The 21090-nt window shown below is 40.0% G+C and overlaps 1 protein-coding gene across 1 annotated transcript in view; it reads left to right on the top strand.

Annotated features, from left to right (window-relative positions):
- ofcc1 (orofacial cleft 1 candidate 1) overlaps positions 1-21090 on the top strand; it is a gene marked incomplete at its 5' end in the record, with an annotated part of 74942 nt that overhangs the window by 23717 nt on the left and 30135 nt on the right. The window contains 4 exons of the mRNA XM_062441978.1: positions 603-608; positions 3683-3753; positions 5542-5687; positions 18690-18938. Coding sequence (XP_062297962.1) covers positions 603-608; positions 3683-3753; positions 5542-5687; positions 18690-18938 — 472 coding nt within the window. The remainder of the gene's footprint in view (positions 1-602; positions 609-3682; positions 3754-5541; positions 5688-18689; positions 18939-21090) is intronic.

Raw genomic sequence — 21090 nt, 5'->3', positions numbered from 1 at the left:
ATTAACATCTTGTTTCATGATCGCCTTTAGTGGATCACTATGAGCACACAGATGATTCTGCCATAACTGTACCACTGCTTCATTTCTCTGCCTTTTTTTATATTTTTATTTATTTTTCTTACAAATGCATCGTAACATCCATCCCCTTGAGCATGGATGGTGATTTCGAGGATTCCTCATCTAATGTCTTCTTTGGAGCACTGCCCTGCACTTTCAGGATGTGCTACCCTCCAGGCCGGTTCCAGTCATCAGAGTTTCAAACCGCAATGTAACATACCCTCTCAATCAGTCCCACTCCACATCTCTACCCCCGATAAATTCAACAATGTCCAGATTTCCAAATAGATTGATTCAATCTTTTTAATGTCTGTTGCAGGGATACATATGTAAACGCATTTATAGGGTGTGGTAATTAAGAAGCTTAACGGTCTGCACATGGAGGACAAACAAAGAGCGTATGGGACAAATACACCCAAAGCAAACATTTTCTTGCTTCTGAAATGCACAGAAAATTCCCAATTTCTGTGTGATAAGTAAGGTGCACCATATGTGTGAATTGGTGAACAGGATAAAGACTAATTTGACTTTCAAGAGCAACAGAGTTTACCGTTGGGAGTTAAAAAGTCTTAAATTGGTATACAAATACGTACATTTTAATATGAATCTGTTTTTGTCATTAAAAGCCAATAAATTAGACAAAGAAAGAACATACACTTTTATGTGTGAAGAAAAAACAAAATCCTTATAGTATCATAGCAACCTTAACACAAGATCTTGACATGGACTCAGGGGTAATCCGTGAGTCACTGACCTTCGATCCCTCTGTAACTTTGGACCAGTCATCAGGCAATTAGGGGCCTAGGTGAGCAAGAACCGCCATCTCAGCCTGGTTGCATCTCACCGGTAACACACTGATGGGGTCTCGACAGTGTTAAGGCCCTCAGGCTTTTCTCTTTCCTTGGTCTGTTTTTGTGTGTAAGCAAGAAAAGAGGTGTGTTGAGTTATGCGGTTGTGAGGTATACTCATTTGTATTTCTACCCTGGAAATGTTTGTGCATGTATGCAAGTGTCTGCATATTAATGTTTTTGTTTGTATGCCTTTCCGTGTGTGTGGGTGCGTCAATGCAGTGTATGCACATGATGAGCATGCTTATGTGTGTGTCTGTGTGTGTGTGTGTGTGTGTGTGTGTGTGTGTGTGTGTGTGTGTGTGTGTGTGTGTGTGTGTGTGTGTGTGTGTGTGTGTGTGTGTGTGTGTGTGTGTGTGTGTGTGTGTGTGTGTGTGTGTGCTGGTCTTAACACAGCTCAGAGCGCAAGGGATAACAAGGAGTTTGTTGTTGGCCTTGAGTGCCCGGAGAGGCTGGAGTTGTGGCAGCTCCAGCGCTCCGAGTTCACGGACGTAGCCCTTAGCTGTCGAAGCTGTCGATGCTGCCTCCGCGCTCATTCTGGTTCCACAGCGTCTGCGCATTAGCAAGTGGGGCCTTGTGTAATCAGTGTGTGTGTGTGCAGTCTCAAAAAGCGTCCTAATCTGTGGTGGTCCAAGCCTCTGAGTCCACAGTTGCTGTTGTTGTTTCTAATAGAAGTTTGAGGTGTGTGTGTGTGTGTGTGTGTGTGTGTGTGTGTGTGTGTGTGTGTGTGTGTGTGTGTGTGTGTGTGCGTGTGTGTGCGTGTGTGTGTGTGTGTGTGTGTGTGTGTGTGTGTGTGTACATTAAAAGCAGCTGGCCATGGCCTGCTTTGCTCTGTCTCAGACTGTCTGTACAGCAACACACACTTACAAATACTTTGCTGCACAAATGCAGTTTTAGTAATAAACTATTGAAACAATTCAGTAGAACTAGAATTAGAAAATGCTTGATTTTGGATTTTTTTAAAGTTAGAAGTACAGTTTGGTCTGTATCCTCTTTTTTGGATTAATACAATGAAATGTAAAATAAACCAAGTTCGGATTTTGTATATTTGACACAAAAAGGTCTGACTTGTTGCCTCTTGGTCGATCTCCCTGTCACTTTCCTACTGCTTTTACATCTTTGTCCTAATAAGAGAATTCCTTTATGGCAGTGTTTCACGTGTCATTTTTATTTTTTCTTTCTTTCTTTTTTTTTATTTTTAGCATAACTATCTAAAAAAATAATGACAAAAAATATCTTGTCACTTCGTCCAGGTATTCAGATATTTTTACCTCAGTGTTTACAAGATACTTGACGGATATTTGAATCTTATTGCTGACACAAAATTGCCTTTACTGTTATGTAATGACAGGAAAGTGTAGAAATAAGATATTTCATTCTGAAGAGAACAAGTATAACCTTATTACCTCGTAACTGTAGGCACTCCAAATGTTTACCAGCAGTGCGGTGGTAATTAAAAACTACATCTGTGTTGGGATGAAATCTGATTTCAGACTGCCTTAAAAATAGCAGTGAGCAGAGACTTCTTGCCATTTATGAACACATTAGCTGTCAAGTATTTCTTTTTTTTAATGATTAATAGTTTATTGCTGTCAAGTATTTCTGATGTGTCGCCTATATTTAAGTTATTATTACTGATATATTTAATCCGGCAGCAAGAGAAAAATGATATCATTGCAAAGGTTTCCATATGTATTATATAGATGTGACGGGTTCCACGGGGGGGAGAAAAGTTTCACATAGTGAGATTTTTACATGTATCAAGCTAAGGTTTACTTAATTACAACCTCCAGGCAACGCAGGAACCCTTTTTTAAATTCTGTGAATGTTAATATGCTAAATAATGCAGATCTCCGACTCTTCAAGCATGAGACACACATCTGGCGGCTTACAATTTAAATTACAGCAAAAAAAAAAAGAAAAAAAAAAAAGAGTGAGACAGATAGCGAGAGAAAAGAAAAAAGAGGGTGAGGATGAAAAACACTTCAAAAGTAATTTTCCAAAGAAGAGAAGAATGGCAAAATGTATTACAACCAAATTTAATTTCTTTTCCGATTTTTCATCATTTCTAATTGCATACATTAGAGTGTTGAGGCTGGCACGGTTCAGCTCTGAGATTGTGGGAGACAGAGATGACTGTGCAGTGGGAGCTCCAGAAGTTAACACTCCTACTTTATCTCTGTGTATCAGCCTTTGTTGCCTTTTCAAGTCTCCAGATAGTACACCAAAACATCTTCACTACAGTACCTGCCTCAGAGTAGAAAAACAAGACAAAAGCAGCACTTGCAGTGTGCTCAGAAATGCAAAGAGTATTTCATTTGATGTATTGCTACACTGCAAACAATACTTAAAAAAAAAAAAATACAGTTATCTGTTTGAATTGTGATCTCTGTTAATTTTAGAAATTAATTTAAAAACCTGGATTTTTTTTTCAAAGACCATCACAATTTTAAATGTATTATTCATAGATTCATGGTTTGAATTGTTATTGTAGTGCCATATGGTGGTCATATGATTATTGTCATAGTTCAGAATGTACAATCTTTTTTTTATCTTTAATTTTCTTTATTGCATTTGAATGAGTACCTTCAACAACTGTATACTAGTAATCATTTGAACTGTGTAATATAAATATTACTTTACCACCCCTGATCCTCTCTATGTTTGCCAGATGTGATTTGCAAATGAAAACAAATACGGACGTTTCTTTGTTTCTTTCACACTGATTGCACATTATTTCTCTTTTTGGGATCCAGGGAAGAACTCCTCCTCAGGAGCCATTTCTGGAAACATGGGAGAGAAGAGTGATCCATGCAGAGAGAAAGCAGAGGGTGGGATTCACTACAAGGTAACAACAGTGATTTAAGGGGAAGTGTTCCTACCCTTGAAATAAGCACCCTCTCTACTTTCCCCTTCCCGCCCCTCCCTTCACCCCTACACACACCTCCCCGGCTTATTATCTGAGATTTGTCAAAATACATTTCACACTAACAGGTATTTTTCAGCCTTCAAAGCCAGTTTTGATCTGCTTGACAAGCCAAAGCAGCTCAAATTCTGTGAAATCAGCAATGCCAGCCAGGCCTCCCTTTTTTTTCTCCAAGCCGCTCTGAATACGCCTCTTCCTGTGCTACAGAGGACTTAAGCTAAATTAATCAAAGCCTGCATGTTACCTGCCATACTTTGAAGTGGTAATTGCAAAATTACTCTGTGTGCTGATCTGGCATTGCTGCCTCCTGGTCCGCCCCTGCCATTGTGCCTCCGTTGCGGCCTTTTGTTGTTGTGATGTTATTGTTGAGGTAGTTAGAAGCCTATGAACAACATCAAGCCTCTGTCTCTCACACACACATAGACACATCCTCCCCTCCTGAATTTTTCTGCCGTCCCTCCAAGTCTTTATTCTTAGTAACCCCCTTCTACTGATGTACAAGAGGCTCCTCAGACCATCATTAATCACTGATAACCTGTTAAATAAATGAGTTTGTTGATATGAGCTTTTATTTCTCTGCAGCCTCTGTAGACCATGTATTTTTCCTTCTCCTCCTGGCCCCATCTTTAAAAGCTTGCTAACTCTGTCAAATGTCGTGGTTAGGAACCCAGTTGTCTAATGATTAAGTGAAGTGATCTCCAACCTGCCCCAGCCTGGGAGTGCTAGGGATCAGATTTCAACCCTTCAACCTGCAGTGCAGGCCTAATTAAAATGAATTTTCTCCAGGCGACCACTTTGCCCATAGGGCAGGAATCCAGCTATAGACGGAATCCGCTCTTAAGGTATTGCATTAAATTTATTGTGGGGAGACACCGGAGAACATTGCGGTTTATATATCTCGTGCATTTTTTCTCGCCGCTTTTTTCCTGCTCCTTTCCACCTTTTTATTGTGATCATCACTCTGGAATCCAAGCTTGCTTTGGCAAAGATTGCCCTATGAAAACGAATGGAGTTTTTATTGGGCCCTGCCCATTTACTACTTCCTGGGCCTAGTTTATCTCAGAGGGAGAGATGGAGAGAGAGAGTGAGAGAGAGAGATGGAGGACAGGAATAGGTTGGGGGGAAAAAATGCAGAGAGGTAGAGTGAGACAGTGGAGGAAGAAAGAGAGAGGTTGCTTATTCCAATTGTGGATCTCATTAACATACATCAGTGAGTATTTCACAACTTCAAGCTGAAAGGCACTAAGCCCACCCAAGGGCAACACAGGCAGGGCTGACAGGGCCAGGGAAAGAGAGCCGTTAACATGTTGGCGGCTTAACAAATAATATCTGCTCCCAAGTACCTTGGTGAAATATTTAAAACCCGACTTCCTAACTCCATTTGACTGTGTTTATGATGATGACAGTAAACGACTTGTGTGGAAAAAAACAGTGCCAGCTGCTCAAATATCACATATTTAACACCACCGTCACTGTACGCATGTTTCCCAAATGAACTCAACTTGAATGATGGCGTGCCGTATGCGATTTCGCCGTCATTCTTGTCTCATGTCAATTGAGGCGCGGTTGAGATATAGTAGAGGCTCCAAGGTGCCATGCACACTGTCACTGTCACCGTGTGCATCCCCCAAGATAAATTCAGAGGCCTGTTTCCTGCTTTGATTACAAATGACATCCGCATGTGTTCCCCCCGATTTCTGCTCCTCACAGAAGAAGCCAATCAAGAAGACAAATAGCTGCGGCCCCAGCATGAGCGGCAACAGCGCACCGCCTCGGCAGGCAGGCAAACAGAAGATGCAGCCTTCAATGGAGAACCTCTCCACGGAGGAGATGGAGGAGTATACATTCTCCCTACAGTAAGTCTCACCACTCATTATCCTGCCTCAGCCTGGCAAAATTCAAACGTGGAATGAAAAAAATAAATAAATAAATTAAACGTGGGTGACAACTGGTTTTTGTGCCTCACAGACAGTAATGTGCATGTGTGCATCAACCAGACAGACACCGACAACAAAATGTGCCTACAGCACCTCTTTTACAGATATGGATACCGCAGTCTTTCAAGGAAAATCCAAACTAAAATGTTTGTGAGCTTCTCGCTGCTTATTTTTAATCGTGTATATAGTTTAGTTTTCATTTGTCAACATAAACTAGAACCAAAGTAATTTCCTGAGCCTCATGGCCTAATCTGTCCTAAACAAAAATAAAGTGACATTTGGCAAGAACTTTGTAAGAAAGCAGGGGAATTATATAAAGACTTAGATTTTATATTTCATGCTTTAAAAAACAGCCAGTTTCTCCCTTTGTTCCTGGAACAAATCTCAACTTTATTGTATTTGAATTAATATGGATTGCAATCTTGAAGATCATGCAAAAAATATAGATTATAAATTTAAAATTCACTTTGGTTTTACAATTTTAATACAAGAAAAAATACTAATTTCTTTTGCAGCAATATTGCATATGATGCCAATCCAAACATTGTTCAGCCTATATGCATTACAGTATGCCGCCACGTGGTTTCCACTTTACAACAAAATGACACACAGGAGATTTGTTTTGTTTTCTTCTTCACCATTGCTTACAGCATTTGATTTTAATGAGAAAAGTGGATGTATGAAATATAAACAAAGCAGAAAGCATAGAATTTCAAACACCTTGGCCATGTGTTGAAAAGCAACAAGGTGCATAACTGTATGCCCATGGAGCATCAAAATAGGCTAAAAGCAAAATTGCTTATTTCAACAAAAAAGTCACAGGTATTTGTTTTTATTTGAGCGTCAACTAAATTAAGGGGAGGGGATAACCACGCACTACACTAGGGGGGGAGCGAGAGAGACAGAGAGAAGGAGTCTTATGTGTGTGTGTGTGTGTGTGTGTGTGTGTGAGAGCGAGAGAGAAAGAGAGAGAGAGAGAGAGGGATCGAGACAGAAAGAGAGCTCTCCCTGGAGATTTAAAAGTACCCATGTTTCCTCATTTCTGGGAGTTGGTAATTTATAGCTGCTGGTCACATATTAAACAAGATCAGAGACTACTCCCTGACATCTTCTGAACATACTGGGGGAATTCAAATGATTACCAGCGTATCCTGCCAACAAATGACGACACAGGGACTATCTTGAGGGAGAGTGAATACAAAACGAACACAGAATCCAGGCAGGCTGCACACAAAGGGACACAATTAAATGGTTTTCACAATTATTCATAGTGCTGCTTTTTACCTCTGAGCGGTCGCAGGGTTCCGTGAGATGAGTCGTTTCCGTCAGTTATAGGTACGGATTGTATTGAGTTGCAGTCCCGGCTGTTCCCTGACGCCCTGTGAAGGTGCTGCTGCTATTGATTTCATTTTTACAAGCGCACACATTACAGTATCTCTGAGCTAAAGGCTGCTTTTGGGCCTTCACCTAATCAGAGTATTAGAAAGATACGGTGCCAGTGTTGGCTTTCACAGTGAAGTTAAAGACACTGGCGTCTCTAAGTCATACCCTCACCCATATCTCCCACTGTGCTGTTTGACTTATCCTGGGCTTCTCTACATTACCTGAGGACTGAAAGAGATGCAGATGAAAGGGATTGTTTACAGAATTTTTTATATTATTTGCCATAATGATGTCATCTCCATCTCTTCTGGCATTTTGAGAGCTCTGTGTGTATCTGTGTGTGAGTGTGTGTATTTACATGCATGTTTGTGCATGTGTGTGGGAGTGTGTTTGGGCTTATATGTACATCAGTTCTTGATTGTGTGTGTGTGTGTACAGTATGTGTCTGTGAAAACATGTATTTTATGTGGGATGGGGATTCATACTGCAGTGATTGAGGGATATTACTGCCATCTATTGAGCCACAAGAGACTGAGCTCATTGAGATTTTTATAGGGCGTCCCGACACAAATGTGCAAATCAGATGCTCATGCATTATTTAGGAAACAGTTAGAAACAGTAAGATTCAGTTAGAGTATTCTGAGAATCACACAAGAGCTTTAACACAATGCATTTGTTTCCAGTACGTCACAGTCAGGAACACTTTATTCACCAAGTAGAATAAATATACTGGAAGGACTGTATTGGAATGAAGCAGGGAGCCTCATAGTGTGTACTCATAGTATAAGAAAAATAACCATGGAAATTTACTCTGCATACAGTAAATATTTGTAATAATTACTGTGTTTAAATTGCAGGCTACAGGTGTGGCTTCAAAGTGTATAACCGGAGAACTGTTTATCAATTGTGTGGCACCTGCTACTATATAGTTAATATGAATGCATCTAATGAAGAGTTAGATCACACAAAGGTTGTTGCAGTGTATGAAAATGAATGCACTAAGAAAATCACCTTTGTTTTTTGTTGCTCTAACTATTCACCTCATCTATTCAGGAGAATACCAGGAGAACTTACTGAAAACTGTCTAAAGGCACTGTTCATGTGTTCAGGTACACTATACAGGATGCTATAGAAAAAAATAATATTTAATATTAACAGTTTTTCTTTCAATGAGGCCAGGGTCAACTGCTTTCTGGAGACGCTTTCTGGAGATAGATTTTTTCACTTTAAGTTTCTGATTGATAACCTCAAAAATGTTAGCAACCCCACCATCACCACACACACACACACACATACACACACACACACACACACACACACACACACACACACACACACACACACACACACACACACACACACACACACACATGCACATTAAAAAATAAAAAACAACAACAACACACGTGCACCTTTTACTGTAAGTATTGACAATTGCAAGTCAAATTCTGGGCAAATGAAAAAGACTATGAAAGCAGGCCAGCAATGATTCTTCTTCTTTTTTTTGTGAGTAGTTCCTATGCTGCTGCTATCTGTTTGAACATGCATGAAAGACTCTCCCCGACCTTCCAGCTTATTTGATGTCTACAAGTGTAATCTTAACCACCTTTTTTCTCACAGCATAGCACTGAGCAAAATCAAAGCACCTGATTCAATACGGCTGTTGTAATTCAATAGGACCAATTTAATGCTTTTACACTTTAGAAGGTACTTCAAGCAGTACTCTATAGTAAGTGTGCTCAGCACAGTGATAAGTTAATGTTGCAAACTTAGGTTTGAGCTGTACAAACCTCACCATTTTTTTCAAATGTATAAAATTAATTTGTAAGTGAGGTCACATTTTAAAATTGTTACACATTTTCAATATTGAAATAAGAACAAATTGTACAAAGACCTTTAACCTTTTTTAAATCTTAGTTATATCATAGCTATTATCAATAATTCCTACCTGGTGTACCTAACACTGATTTTGAGTTTCATGCATCCATGATTATTGCCAATTAGCTTTAGCATTGTGTCTCATCAATGTCACCCAACTTTTTTTTCTAGTCTGGTTTTGAGGAGAGAAACCTGTTTTAATCAAAGTCATTCTCACATAGCAATTAGATCTAATTAGTCCAATTATCAAGATTCTAATTACACTGAAATATACCCCCTAAATCTCATATCAATTATAGTATGTGTGACTTGTCCTGATCAGGAGACATGAAGAGAGAGAGAGACAGAGTAAAGACAAAGCTTGGTGGGAGGTAAAACAGAAGAGCATCCTCATCCTCCGGAGGCCAAATGACTGCTGACTCCATCTGTCCCCAAAGGTTTTTTTCTTTTTTTTTTTCTTTTCCAAACGAATGTATGCCCATCTGGGGATAAATGTCACTTAACCTTTATTCATTTGTGTTACATTCAGAAAAATTGTGTTACTGATTATGATGTTATGATTAGTTACATCCTGCTTGTTTTGTTTAAATCCTGTATCTAAAATGAGTGAAAAGTTTTTAACACTCAGGTTCAGTTAGTTATCAAACACTATTGTTAAGTCTGGAATAAAGTGGCAGAATAATTATCACCTGTACTGAAATCAGACCTGACCTTTAGAAGCACATTTACACACATGGCAACGTGCGGCAAGCAGTGTACACAGATACACACGCAAACAAGCACAGACCTGCACAGTATGTTTGTATAGTGGTGCAGTATAGCACTGTAGGTGCACCAGCAAAAAACTCACACACACACACACACACACACACACACACACACACACACACACACACACACACACACACACACACACACACACACACACACACACACACACACACACACACAGCCTGTTCTTGTTGTGGAGTCAAAGGGAACACACTGACCTAATTTCCCCCAGTTAGCTCGCCTCGTTGGGGACCAACGTTCCTCTCTACCAGTTTCCCCCAACCGAGCCTATCAGAGCACTCGCTCACTGTGTCTCTATCTTTCTGTGCCCTCCATCTGTTTGAGTCGGTATACATGCTCACGTATAACATTAGCAGTAAAGTGTACAGTTACATTGTTCAGCGCTCCTCCGGTCTTAGTACTAATCACATAGGATCATGTGCATAAAACATAGATAACATGCTCCCTGCAGTGCATTACCATTAGGAGTTATTCCTTTGCTAAGGAACCATTAACTATCAATGAGAGAAATAAAGATTGGCCTGCAGTTACAGACAGAGAAAAGAGAGAAAACCACCTGAAACAACAGCTAGTTCCAGGCTGTCAATCCTGTGCATACTGCAGTTCCAAATCACAATGCAGTGCAAGGGTCAATCAATTCTGATGTAATGCTGGTAGGAGAGGTGGGTGGAGATGGCAGTGCTGGTCACCCCTGGGTCTCTAGTGCATTGCAGGGCTCTTTCCTGTGCTGAGGGGGCAGAAATGTGTCTGTGTGTGTGCGTGCACAAGTGCCTGCGTGCATGTATGAAAGAGAGGCCCCTGGCTACCACGGCCCGGGTGCACATGTTAGGGTTTTCTGCAGCCAGACGCGCCCTGGGTCACTTCGGATTTCACAGACGCACACATACACAATCATTGTGCTCCTTCCTTTATGGAAATCAGAGCTGTCAGCTCCCTGACAGGCTAACGTTGCAATATGATTGGTTAATCTGCTGTGATGTGGGTGTCAGTCAGAGCTGACTGCAGTCCCATTGGTGGTCTGGGTCAAATGAATGTGTTTCCCACAGACACGTAAGAGGGAGATGGGGGAGGAGTCTCATGTAGAGGAAAAGTGACAGGAACTATATGTGAAAGCATATGAGTGATCGTGTGTGATTCGTGCATGAGAGATTATGTATGTGTGTGTGTGTTTGTGGGCTTGTGTGTGTGAGCAAGAGAGAGAGAGAGAGAGAGAGAGAGAGAGAGAGAGAGAGAGAGAGAGAGAGAGAGAGAGAGAGAGAGAGAGAGAGAGAGAGAGAGAGAGAGAGAGAGAGAGAGAGAGAGAGAGAGAGAGAGAGAGAGAGAGAGAGTGAGTTAGGCCAGAGGTGATGCTTCCCTCATGCTCCTCTTTTTTTAATCTGCAATCACTTGTTCCCCAGTCTGATATAAACATCTTAAAAAAAGATGGCAAAAGTCAACAAACAACTCCCTAAGAATTTAAAATTGGATTGTGATGGCTTTCAGCATGCAGATGCATACTGGCTAATGCACTGTAGCACAAACATACACTAATGCACTGTGCCCTGTGTAAATAAATCTGAACTTTTAGGAAAACATCACTGACAGGCAGCTCTAATAATATAACTGACATGTTGATGTTATCAGAATTTGATGCACGGTACAATTGTTGTGTATAAGCATGATGTCATCAGCACTTATTGTAGTCATTATCAGTTAAGAAACAAGCATACTTGATTAGTAACAGTTAACAGTTAGTTTGCCTTTGTCTTACACTTGTTTGTTTAGAGGAACACATATATGAGATATGAGTGATATTTATAAAAACATATATACACTCAGCCTTGTATGGTGTAGTACAGATGCCAGGTCTGATCTGTGATGCTGGATGGCATTCCAGGTTAAAAAAAAACTTTTTTCCTTGCTTTCTTTTTCCATTGTCCCTCCCTCACTTAATTGCTCTCTGCATACACTCATACAATACATTAGTCTCTCTGGCTCATAACTATTCCTCCCTCTAACTCCCTCCTGTTAATTCTGTCTTTATCTCACTTTCTGTGCCTCTAATTTTCTCCATCTTTCTCTCTCCATCCCTTCCTCATTCTCTGTGTGTCTCTATCTCTCTGGTGACAATGTCCTGCAGTTATGAGACAAGGTCAGAGAAGTGAAATCCATTTAAATACTGATGCAACTCTCTGGAGGCCTATACTCAGCCTCTGCAGCACTCCTCCCTGTACGCCTCTCCCAAATTGATGAATGGATATATCGCCTTAGAACATGTATTATTTGTCCTGTATTAATCATTCAATGTATTACACATTTACTGGCACAGTGTTTTGTGTTTTTTCCTCAATGCCCCAAAAAAGTTTATTGAGAGGAAAAACAACCTGTTCTTCATTGTTATCAACTGTGGTAGTAGTAGTAGTAGTGGTGGTAGCTATGTGTGTAACAAGTGCCTGGGAAGTCCCTGTGTGTTTGTTGATCCCAGGTGCATCTGCATTTGAGATGTTTCCACCCTAGTTTATGGTGCACCAAGGGACGTGCCATTTCCATGTTTTAATCCCCTCTCGTGCTAAGTCAGGCGCTCCATAAAAACGCCACATGTTGCACAGCAGTGAAACGGCTACCTCATGTATACATGTAAACTATTCCAAGGTGTGTGAGAAGGCAAAAACACATTTTTGCAGGAGGGATTTGTTTGGGCAGTGCAACAGTCAAAAAGCCAGACTATGTCTTGTCAAATATGTTGTCTCGGTTTGTCCTCTGGTTGGTACATTGTTGTGTGTGTCCATTTCCTATATTCAACATTAGTTTCTCTAACTGTAATCAAGTTGTTATTATTGTAACCATGACAATGCAGAATTTTTTTATGTTAACTGAGTATTTATTTTAACCCAGACCAAGTTGGCCCATGGAAGTGTCCAATTGGATATTAAATGGTACAATATGATGATAAAGTTGTTGTTTAGCATTCTAGATATGGGTTTTGACATAATCTCTGAGCACATTACCATGATTTTGATAAAATTGGATGAAACAGAAAAATAGGAAAAAAGTTTGTTGCTATGATTTGAAATTGTTCATGTTTATTTTTTTAAAACAGCCACCTGCAAAGATATTTGCAACAAAATTGGTAGTCATTTACTTTCTTATCTGAGTTAATTACATCAACATGAACATATTTGCGGATTCTGTTTTCACTGCACTGGAGAGTCATCTTCAAAAATGCATAACCCAAAGTTGGAGGCATTGTTGCATACAATAAAATGTCCCACATTTTACTCTTAATCATTACCATGATGCTGATTCAGTGTTCCCTCTTAGTCTGCTGCTTGGTTTCACATCACATTTAATCATTAATACAACATTTTTATCAGCTTGTGATTCTGTGCCAGAATTGCATCTCACCCACTGCTAGCTAATCAACAGCACAGAGCACTTGTGGCCTTTTCCATGGCCTTCATACGCTTCCCTACATGTGAGAACCTCCCTCATGTTATAAAAATGAGCAGCCAACTATAAGTCAAACAAGGATTCCTAATTAAGTGGAACATATTTTTTTTTTCACTGCTTCTGATTATGCTCTCCTCCACTCCCTGTCAGCTGCAAATAATTCTGATAATTTGGTGGTGCATCGTTATACTATTTTAATTACACAATGATGGACTCCACTTCTGCAGCTGAGTCACTATTCCATAATTCTCTTTTACAGTAACTACACCCCAAATACCTGCCACTGCACTCCCATTTTGTCAATGAAACTCATTTATGTATATGCTCGCCTTGCCAGGGTCTCTGTAAAAAACAGAGCTTATAAAGCCCGCAAATGGTAAGGTAATTGTTCTTGGAACAAATCAAATAAAGCAAATAAATAAATAAAGGGAAAGAAGGAGAGAGAAAAAGGGAACACAAAGTTGAATCTGAAGCACATTTTTGTTTGTTTTTTTCCTCCAATATAAATAAAACTTCTTACAATATATATAAAAATGACTCAATTATCTAAAAGCCTTACAGGCATGTATTCCTGCTCTGTTCAACTTGTTTTTATGCATGCACACACATTCAAGGTGCTTTGGAAAATGATAGCAGCTCAGTAACCAGGGATTATCATTTAATACATCTTATGGGAGCAGGTTTCTTTGTGATTTCCACTTTGTGAGGTTTCATAGCTTCCTGTATTATATTTGCCCCACCTGTGCAAAACCCTCTTATATGCCAGTCATTACGTAAGTCAGTGTGCGTCTGCGTAAATGCAATGAGTGGGTCGACAAAGCTTATGTTTATACTGTTGGAATGACTATAACATCTGTGCATTATTTAAACTTGGATTAGTTTACAAATCGTATGTACATTTGTTTGTGTCTATGCAACACAGAATTAATATAAATATTCACATACAGAAAACTGTACTTTGCATCTTATCTTATCTTATTTATTTATACATTTGGTTTAAACACAAATTTACTGACTCTAGAAAATGGAAACAGTAAAAGGTTGTTCATTGTGTGTGTGTGTGTGTGTGTGTGTGTGTGTGTGTGTGTGTGTGTGTGTGTGTGTGTGTGTGTGTGTGTGTGTGTGTGTGTGTGTGTGTGTGTGTGTGTGTGTGTGTGTGTGTGTGTGTGTGTCTGTGTTTTATGTTTGTCTGTTGAATTCTTACATTGCATCTCATTGCTTTAATCTTGAAGTGCTTCCTTGGCTAATCATTTACTGGTTGGGGATTAACCCTAAACCTTAAACTGAGTTGTTACTTTACCTTGTAGTTGCAAACTCATTCTCATTCAAAGTTTTGCTTTGCTTTTCTGTTTCAAACTAAATTAAAAACCTTAATAATGCCTCAGAAAGGAACTGGTTGTGAAACCCACAGAGGACAGATGACAGATACTGTCACAATCCAAAACAAATGCATTATCAGCATTCTTCAAAGATGAAATGTAAACAAAGATGCAGTATCTTCAGTCCTATCTCTTGACACCTAAGATAATCACACTTCCATAATCACCACGACTCTTGTGCATCCGGGCCACTAAGAAAACAATCACGTTATCTGTCAATCTTTTAAGTCTATTTTCACACTGTATCTTTGCTTTCTCTATTTCCCCGACAGCAAACCATTCTTCGACGATGTGGGAAAAAATGTGTGGTTTTAGTGCATTTATAAACAATGCCGGTGGCCCAAATAAGACAGTGACAGAAAATAACTTAATCCTCAAAATAAAGGGATAAGTCCAATACTTTAAGTGGCCTTAAAAACTGGAGGGTTTAAGCCACCAGGACTATGCTGAGGGTTTCACAGGGTTACCTTCAGTCGCGTCGGCCCTGGAGCCTTCTCACCATAAATCTGCTATTTAAAATGTAACACTCCACTGTACTCCTCTTCTCTCCCCGCCCTTCCATTTCTCATTACCTATGCTGTCTTAGAGGTTTAATACTTGCCTGTGCTTGCCATTCACTTTGTGCTATAGAACAGCTCCCGTTTGTTGTCATGCTGTACAACATTAAGGGACACAGCCCAGGAAAACCAGTCCAGGAGATGGTTCTTGCTCCAGTGGTTGACAGATATACGCTAGTTAAATCTGATTTATGGATGTTGGCATACTCTGGCAAGCTTTAGTGAGGATGATGAGTCCTTTTGCAATGTGCTTTGATGAAATGGGAATGAACAACAAACATATCCAAACTAAGAAAATGAGGGAACATTTTCTGGCCCACATTTCACAGAATCATATAAAGTACAATTCAAATACAGTATTATGTGCCAATGCATGCCTGTTGAGATGGTTAGTTTCATCTCTGGGCTGTTACGCCACATGCTATCAGTTGTTCAGGGGACAAGCTGTGATATTGGAATGAAACCTCTTTCGTTCCTGCAAGATAAAAAGCCCACACATCCATCCCCCCACCTTTCCTTCTTTTTCTGTATTGTACTTCTGTAATTGGAGGTGCCATAATGAAATCAATTCAGTGGTGATAACAGATTTCACATCATGTTACCTGTTTCCTTTGGAAGAGACCGCCACGTGAAGACGTCTAAAAATATTCCTCTTTCATGCATCATCAATATCTTCATTATATGAAGGATGGGCGTCAGGTTGTGTTTACTGTTTTCATTTAAATGCCACTTGACAGGGTAGCATCTTGCCCGTGTCTGTGACACACTGCTTTTTTTGTCTACTGTGTAATTTCACTTTTGCAGACATGCAGAAAGCAGTTATATACCACACAGTCGTGATAAAGCTTGGAAGAGAATAAAAATGCTTTTGTCACATTCATAATAGAGAAGCAGAGTTACATGTTTTCTCGTACATTATCATCTTTCTGTTTGTGTTACACTTCAAAATCCCATGTAAACAAATAACTGACACTGACTGATACTCGAATTGCACACTTTTCGATATACGGTCACAGCAAGAAATTGTTTTTTGTTGCTGTGACCTGAAAATGTATTTTCATTTCACCAATGTCTACTGCAAATCTTAAGTGTAGTGTCGTTGATTAAAATGGAGGACTTAGCACCCTTTATGAAGAGTTGTTCTTTGACCATAGAATGCAACTTTAATGAGACAATAGTAGTAGAGTACAAATAGCAGCAGTAATTTGCATTTATTGCAATGAGCTCACACAGAAATATACAGTAGATTTGCATTGAAGCTCTTGTAATACAGTACATGCTGTATTTTATAATCTCAACCACAGAGCTGACCGGTAACTGACTTTTATGACAGATGTTTATCCTCTCTGCTTGATTTTATTTCAGCCATGAATATGCTAAATATGAATATTTAGCAGGCCAAACTGTTGACTAAGCGTTTTCTGAATGAATCCTGAGTTCTCCCATGTGTGCTGTACGCTACACCACTGCTCTTGTGTGCATCCACTTGAGGAACTTATCTTCGAATAATTTTACACTTCAGAGAGTGTGCCCACCTCACAGGAACAGCAGAAAATAATCTCCTTTGTTTTAAATTCATCTGAGTGACTGTTCGTATTTCGGCAGCAATAGGAATAGTGAAGAAAACGCAATGCTGCATTTTGATGTAAGTCTAGCCTAATTATTTGGAGAGGTTGGGTAGAGGGGGGGGCATGCAATACAATTGATTCTGTTTTTTTTCTTGTTTTCATCTTTAGGCAGTGTACCATTTTCCCTAGATACACACTACAAAGTGAATTCCTACTGTGCTCTGGGACACAGTGGTGAGACACAGGGATATCCACAGGCAAAGGCCTTAAGTCATACTCTGTTGCTAACCATAGTCCTCTACTGTACACACCTACTTTAGCCTTGGTCTAATTACTGTCAGCCAGACGATAGGGGTCATTGGTGTCTCCTTATGTTTACATGTGTGTAATATATGCATGCTTCAACAGTACACACTAATTTACTATTCACTAACACACCATGCTGTTGCATGTGATGTCAAGTTTAATTTTTCATGGAAGACTATTACTAGTCAATTCTGACATATTTTGAATACGTCTCTCCTTTCCTTTCCTCTTCTCTCCTCCTATCGCTCTCCTCCTATCCTCTCCTCTCGCCTCCATTGCTCCATCTGTGTCCTCTATATGAAAGGGAATAGTTGAGCAGGCCTGACAAAGGGCGGCACAGAGGAGGCAGAGGTGCTGAGGGAAGCTGAACACTGCTGGAAGGGATTCCTATCTGTGTGTGTGTGTGTGTGTGTGTGTGTGTGTGTGTGTGTGTGTGTGTGTGTGTGTGTGTGTGTGTGTGTGTGTGTGTGTGTGTGTGTGTGTGTGTGTGTGTGTGTGTGTGTGTGTGTGTGCGTGTGTGCGTGTGTGCGTGAGCGAGACATTAGACATACAGAGAGTACATTTGTGTACATGCGTGAATGTAAATCATTTTGTATGTCAATTTGAATACTACATATCCCAACCTGTAATGTTTACTGCATATATGCTTAGAGTGAGGATGTATTTGTGTAGTGTCATTAATGTAGAGAAAATTCAGTATTTGCACTGTGAATCCAAAAATACAGCACAGCATTTCCTAAAAGCATCTTAAAACTAAGGGGATCATAAAATAGAACTTAAGAACCTTAGCTGAGCTTTTGACTGAAAACAACAATGCAGTAGAACAGTACATGTGGCTGGGTTGGTGTTGAGACAATGAAATATAATCCAGGAAGTCCACTTGGAGAAAGAGATCCAAGCAGGCTTAAAGGCTTATCAACAGTTTTTACACTGTTTAACAACCCTGGAAAAGTATCAGCAGAAACTATTTATGTTTGATCTCAATGATTGTGAAATAAACACTAGAATTGTGGCATACACATTAGAAAATAACTCAATGATTGTCTGATTTATCGTCTTTGACATTTGACGCCATGTTGCATAGCAAGAAGAGTTGAAACGTTTTTGGCCCTCTCTTATTGACACCCCCACTATGCTGACTGACTGGCCTCCTTGAAGTGAGTGTTAAATATGCATAAGTTACTTTAAAGTACATTCAGCATCATCTTCAGCACCACGGACAGCTGACATTAAAGAGCACTTAACAGCACGGGCAGATGCTCTTAAATGCTACTTTTGTGAATTCGAGAGCGTTTGTAGGAACTTTTAGTGCTATTAAATGGAGGTTTCGATTTCTTTGTTTGTTTTTTAGGAAATGGGGCCCAGGTGATTAGATTTGGTGAGGTAACTGCTGAGAGATACTTACTGTAATGCCAATACGATGCACATGCAGCTTTTTAACCTTTTGTAGTATCAGTAAAGATTAACCTTAAATAACTTTTTTAGTCAGCCTGTGTTCAAGTCATATAGCTATAAATGTAACATTTAACAGTTTGAGGATGACACTCAGACATTATTGTGTTTAAAAATCTATTTTTTAAGGAAAATTGTCGTGTATGGTGTGTTTGATCCCCCTCTGTCTAAAAACAGACCAGGACGGAGTGGACCTACTTCCCGCCCCCCCTGTCTGTCCGACCGAGCCCGCTTGGCCCTCCGCATGCTGCCGTCCGAGCTGGGCCTTCTGTTGCCGCGGCAACAACAACTGCATAGCTGGCGTGGCTCCGTTCGGCAGCTCGGCCTCATTATGCTGCTGCTGGCTTTGATGTGGTTTGTGAGGCTCTACCTGCATTACTGCAGCCAGTGGCTCTACCTCCAGGCCATAGCAGTTCCTGTCAACAAGTGAGTTTGCTTCCTTTGATATCGCCCTACACACACACATACAGACACACATACAAGATTGGGGGGGGGCATATGGATACACATGCACACACAAAAAGCAGACCTACATAGACACTTTTTGTGCACACACACATTGATGCTGATATAAATCCCTTTACATGGAGGACAGATACATGCATAGATTGCCGGAGCACATAGCTAAATTGCACATGCACGCGCACGCACACACACACACACACACACACACACACACACACACACATACACACACCCTCACATGCAGAATTCATTGCACAACAGACATGCATGCAAGCTCAGAAACACACATGCATGCAAAGTACGGTTGTGGGGAAGTGGGATGTGGACGGGATATGGAGCAGAGGAGAGAATGGGGATGTGCAGTGTGTCTGAGTGTGTGTATCGGAAAACACACACACATACACACACACACTGGATAATCATCTGTTTGGAATCCCCCCATTAACATTTTAACAAGACTCTCTCAATATTAACAAACCATTGCTGGGGGAGTTTGTTGATTTCACCACACGGCTCTAAGTCCCAAAAGGCTACATTATTTGGAAGGAATTTATTGTTATTATTTGGTACACAGCATTGAGAATAAACAGCAATAAGATACCACAGAACTGTTAAATCACATCTCATTGGCATATGGTGCTGATTTAATTCATCACAATAAAAAGGGCTGGCTGCAAACATGCATACAAGCAGGTTTTTATTACAATAGCATGGGGGTGCAAACATCACGTTAAATCATGGAAAGTGATAGAGGACGGCAAAAAAAATAAAAAGGGAGGAAAAAAATGTGACTGAATGGAAAAAAAGGATGGACTGAGGGGGTGGATAGGAGGTGAAAAAACAAAAATGCGAAAACAGAGGGGGTCAATGTTGGATGACAACTTCCACATGTCCGAATCTGCTGCTCTCCCTTCGAGCATTTCTCTCTCCATGCCATGGCCAGAGCTGGCGGTGCCCAGTGAGAGAGACCAAGAGTGACATCAGAGTGGCTAGTGTGATGACAGGCCTCCCTCCCCATTTGTTTCTATCTCAACCTTTCTTCTTTACTCTTCTCCATCTCTCTCCTCCTCCTCCTCCTCCTTCATCCTAAGGCATTAGTGGACAGCAAAGAGGGCACAGAAGCAACAAGGTCCCTTTTACACACTGACATAGTCCGACTAGTCAGATGACAGAAATTAATGGCAGAGGACATATTTACATTTTTTTACTTTCCAATTTCCCAAAAGTATCACAAGTAAAAGTGGGCTCTCGTCCATATTGTATTAATACATATGCTAATGCTTGTATGTGTGAGAAGCAAGTGCAAGGTAACATAAAATGAAAATAGTGCCTCAAACTTGTACTTAACTGCAGTCCTCAAGTAAATGTATTTTCAGCATTGATCAAGATCTACATTGCTTGGCGGTACCAATTGCAGTTTTGAAATTTCAATAAAATGAGACATTTGAGCACAATAAAAAAATTATATTATATGAGCTGCCACTGCCAATATTTTATATAGAATAATGCAGCCAATGTCCAATTGCTGTAAATATTTCTGTGTCATGCTTAAACTGAGATTGAACAATGTGATTTATTGGCAAAAGAGAAATAACATGAAACTTGTCTATATGTTGCCAGCCATCCAGTGAGTTAATCTTTTGGAAGTTTAGAGATTTGCTTCAGATAATACACCAATGGACCTCTTCAGTCAGATTAATGAACAGAATCTGAAAGGCACTTGACTTTTAGAGCAAATCAGATGGGAATTAATGAGCAAAGACTGCACCTCTCCTCTCTCACCATTGGTTCTACCTCCTCCTGACTGATGGGAAGATTAAGAAATTCATGAGGCTTGCTGTAAATGGAGAGTCTAATTTACAATTGGGTGCTTTGAAAAATCTCATATGACAGCACAGGTGATAATATTGTTACTTGCAACATGAATGAGCTGGATTTTGATACTTTTTGGATATATTTTACCCTTTTTACATGACTTTCACTCCGTTGATATTTCTAAATTGTAATGCTGTTAGTAGTTTTCATTAATACATCACATTTAGACAACAAGAAAGACTAGTCGTGCAGCCTATGATAATGTTGATTGTCATCAAACTAATTAAATATGATTGAA

Source organism: Scomber scombrus, chromosome 20 (genome assembly GCF_963691925.1).
Source record: "Scomber scombrus chromosome 20, fScoSco1.1, whole genome shotgun sequence".
NCBI classification, from domain to species: domain Eukaryota; kingdom Metazoa; phylum Chordata; class Actinopteri; order Scombriformes; family Scombridae; genus Scomber; species Scomber scombrus.
The sequence above is the reverse complement of the archived record's forward strand: the minus strand, read 5'-3'. Positions and strand labels throughout refer to the sequence as shown.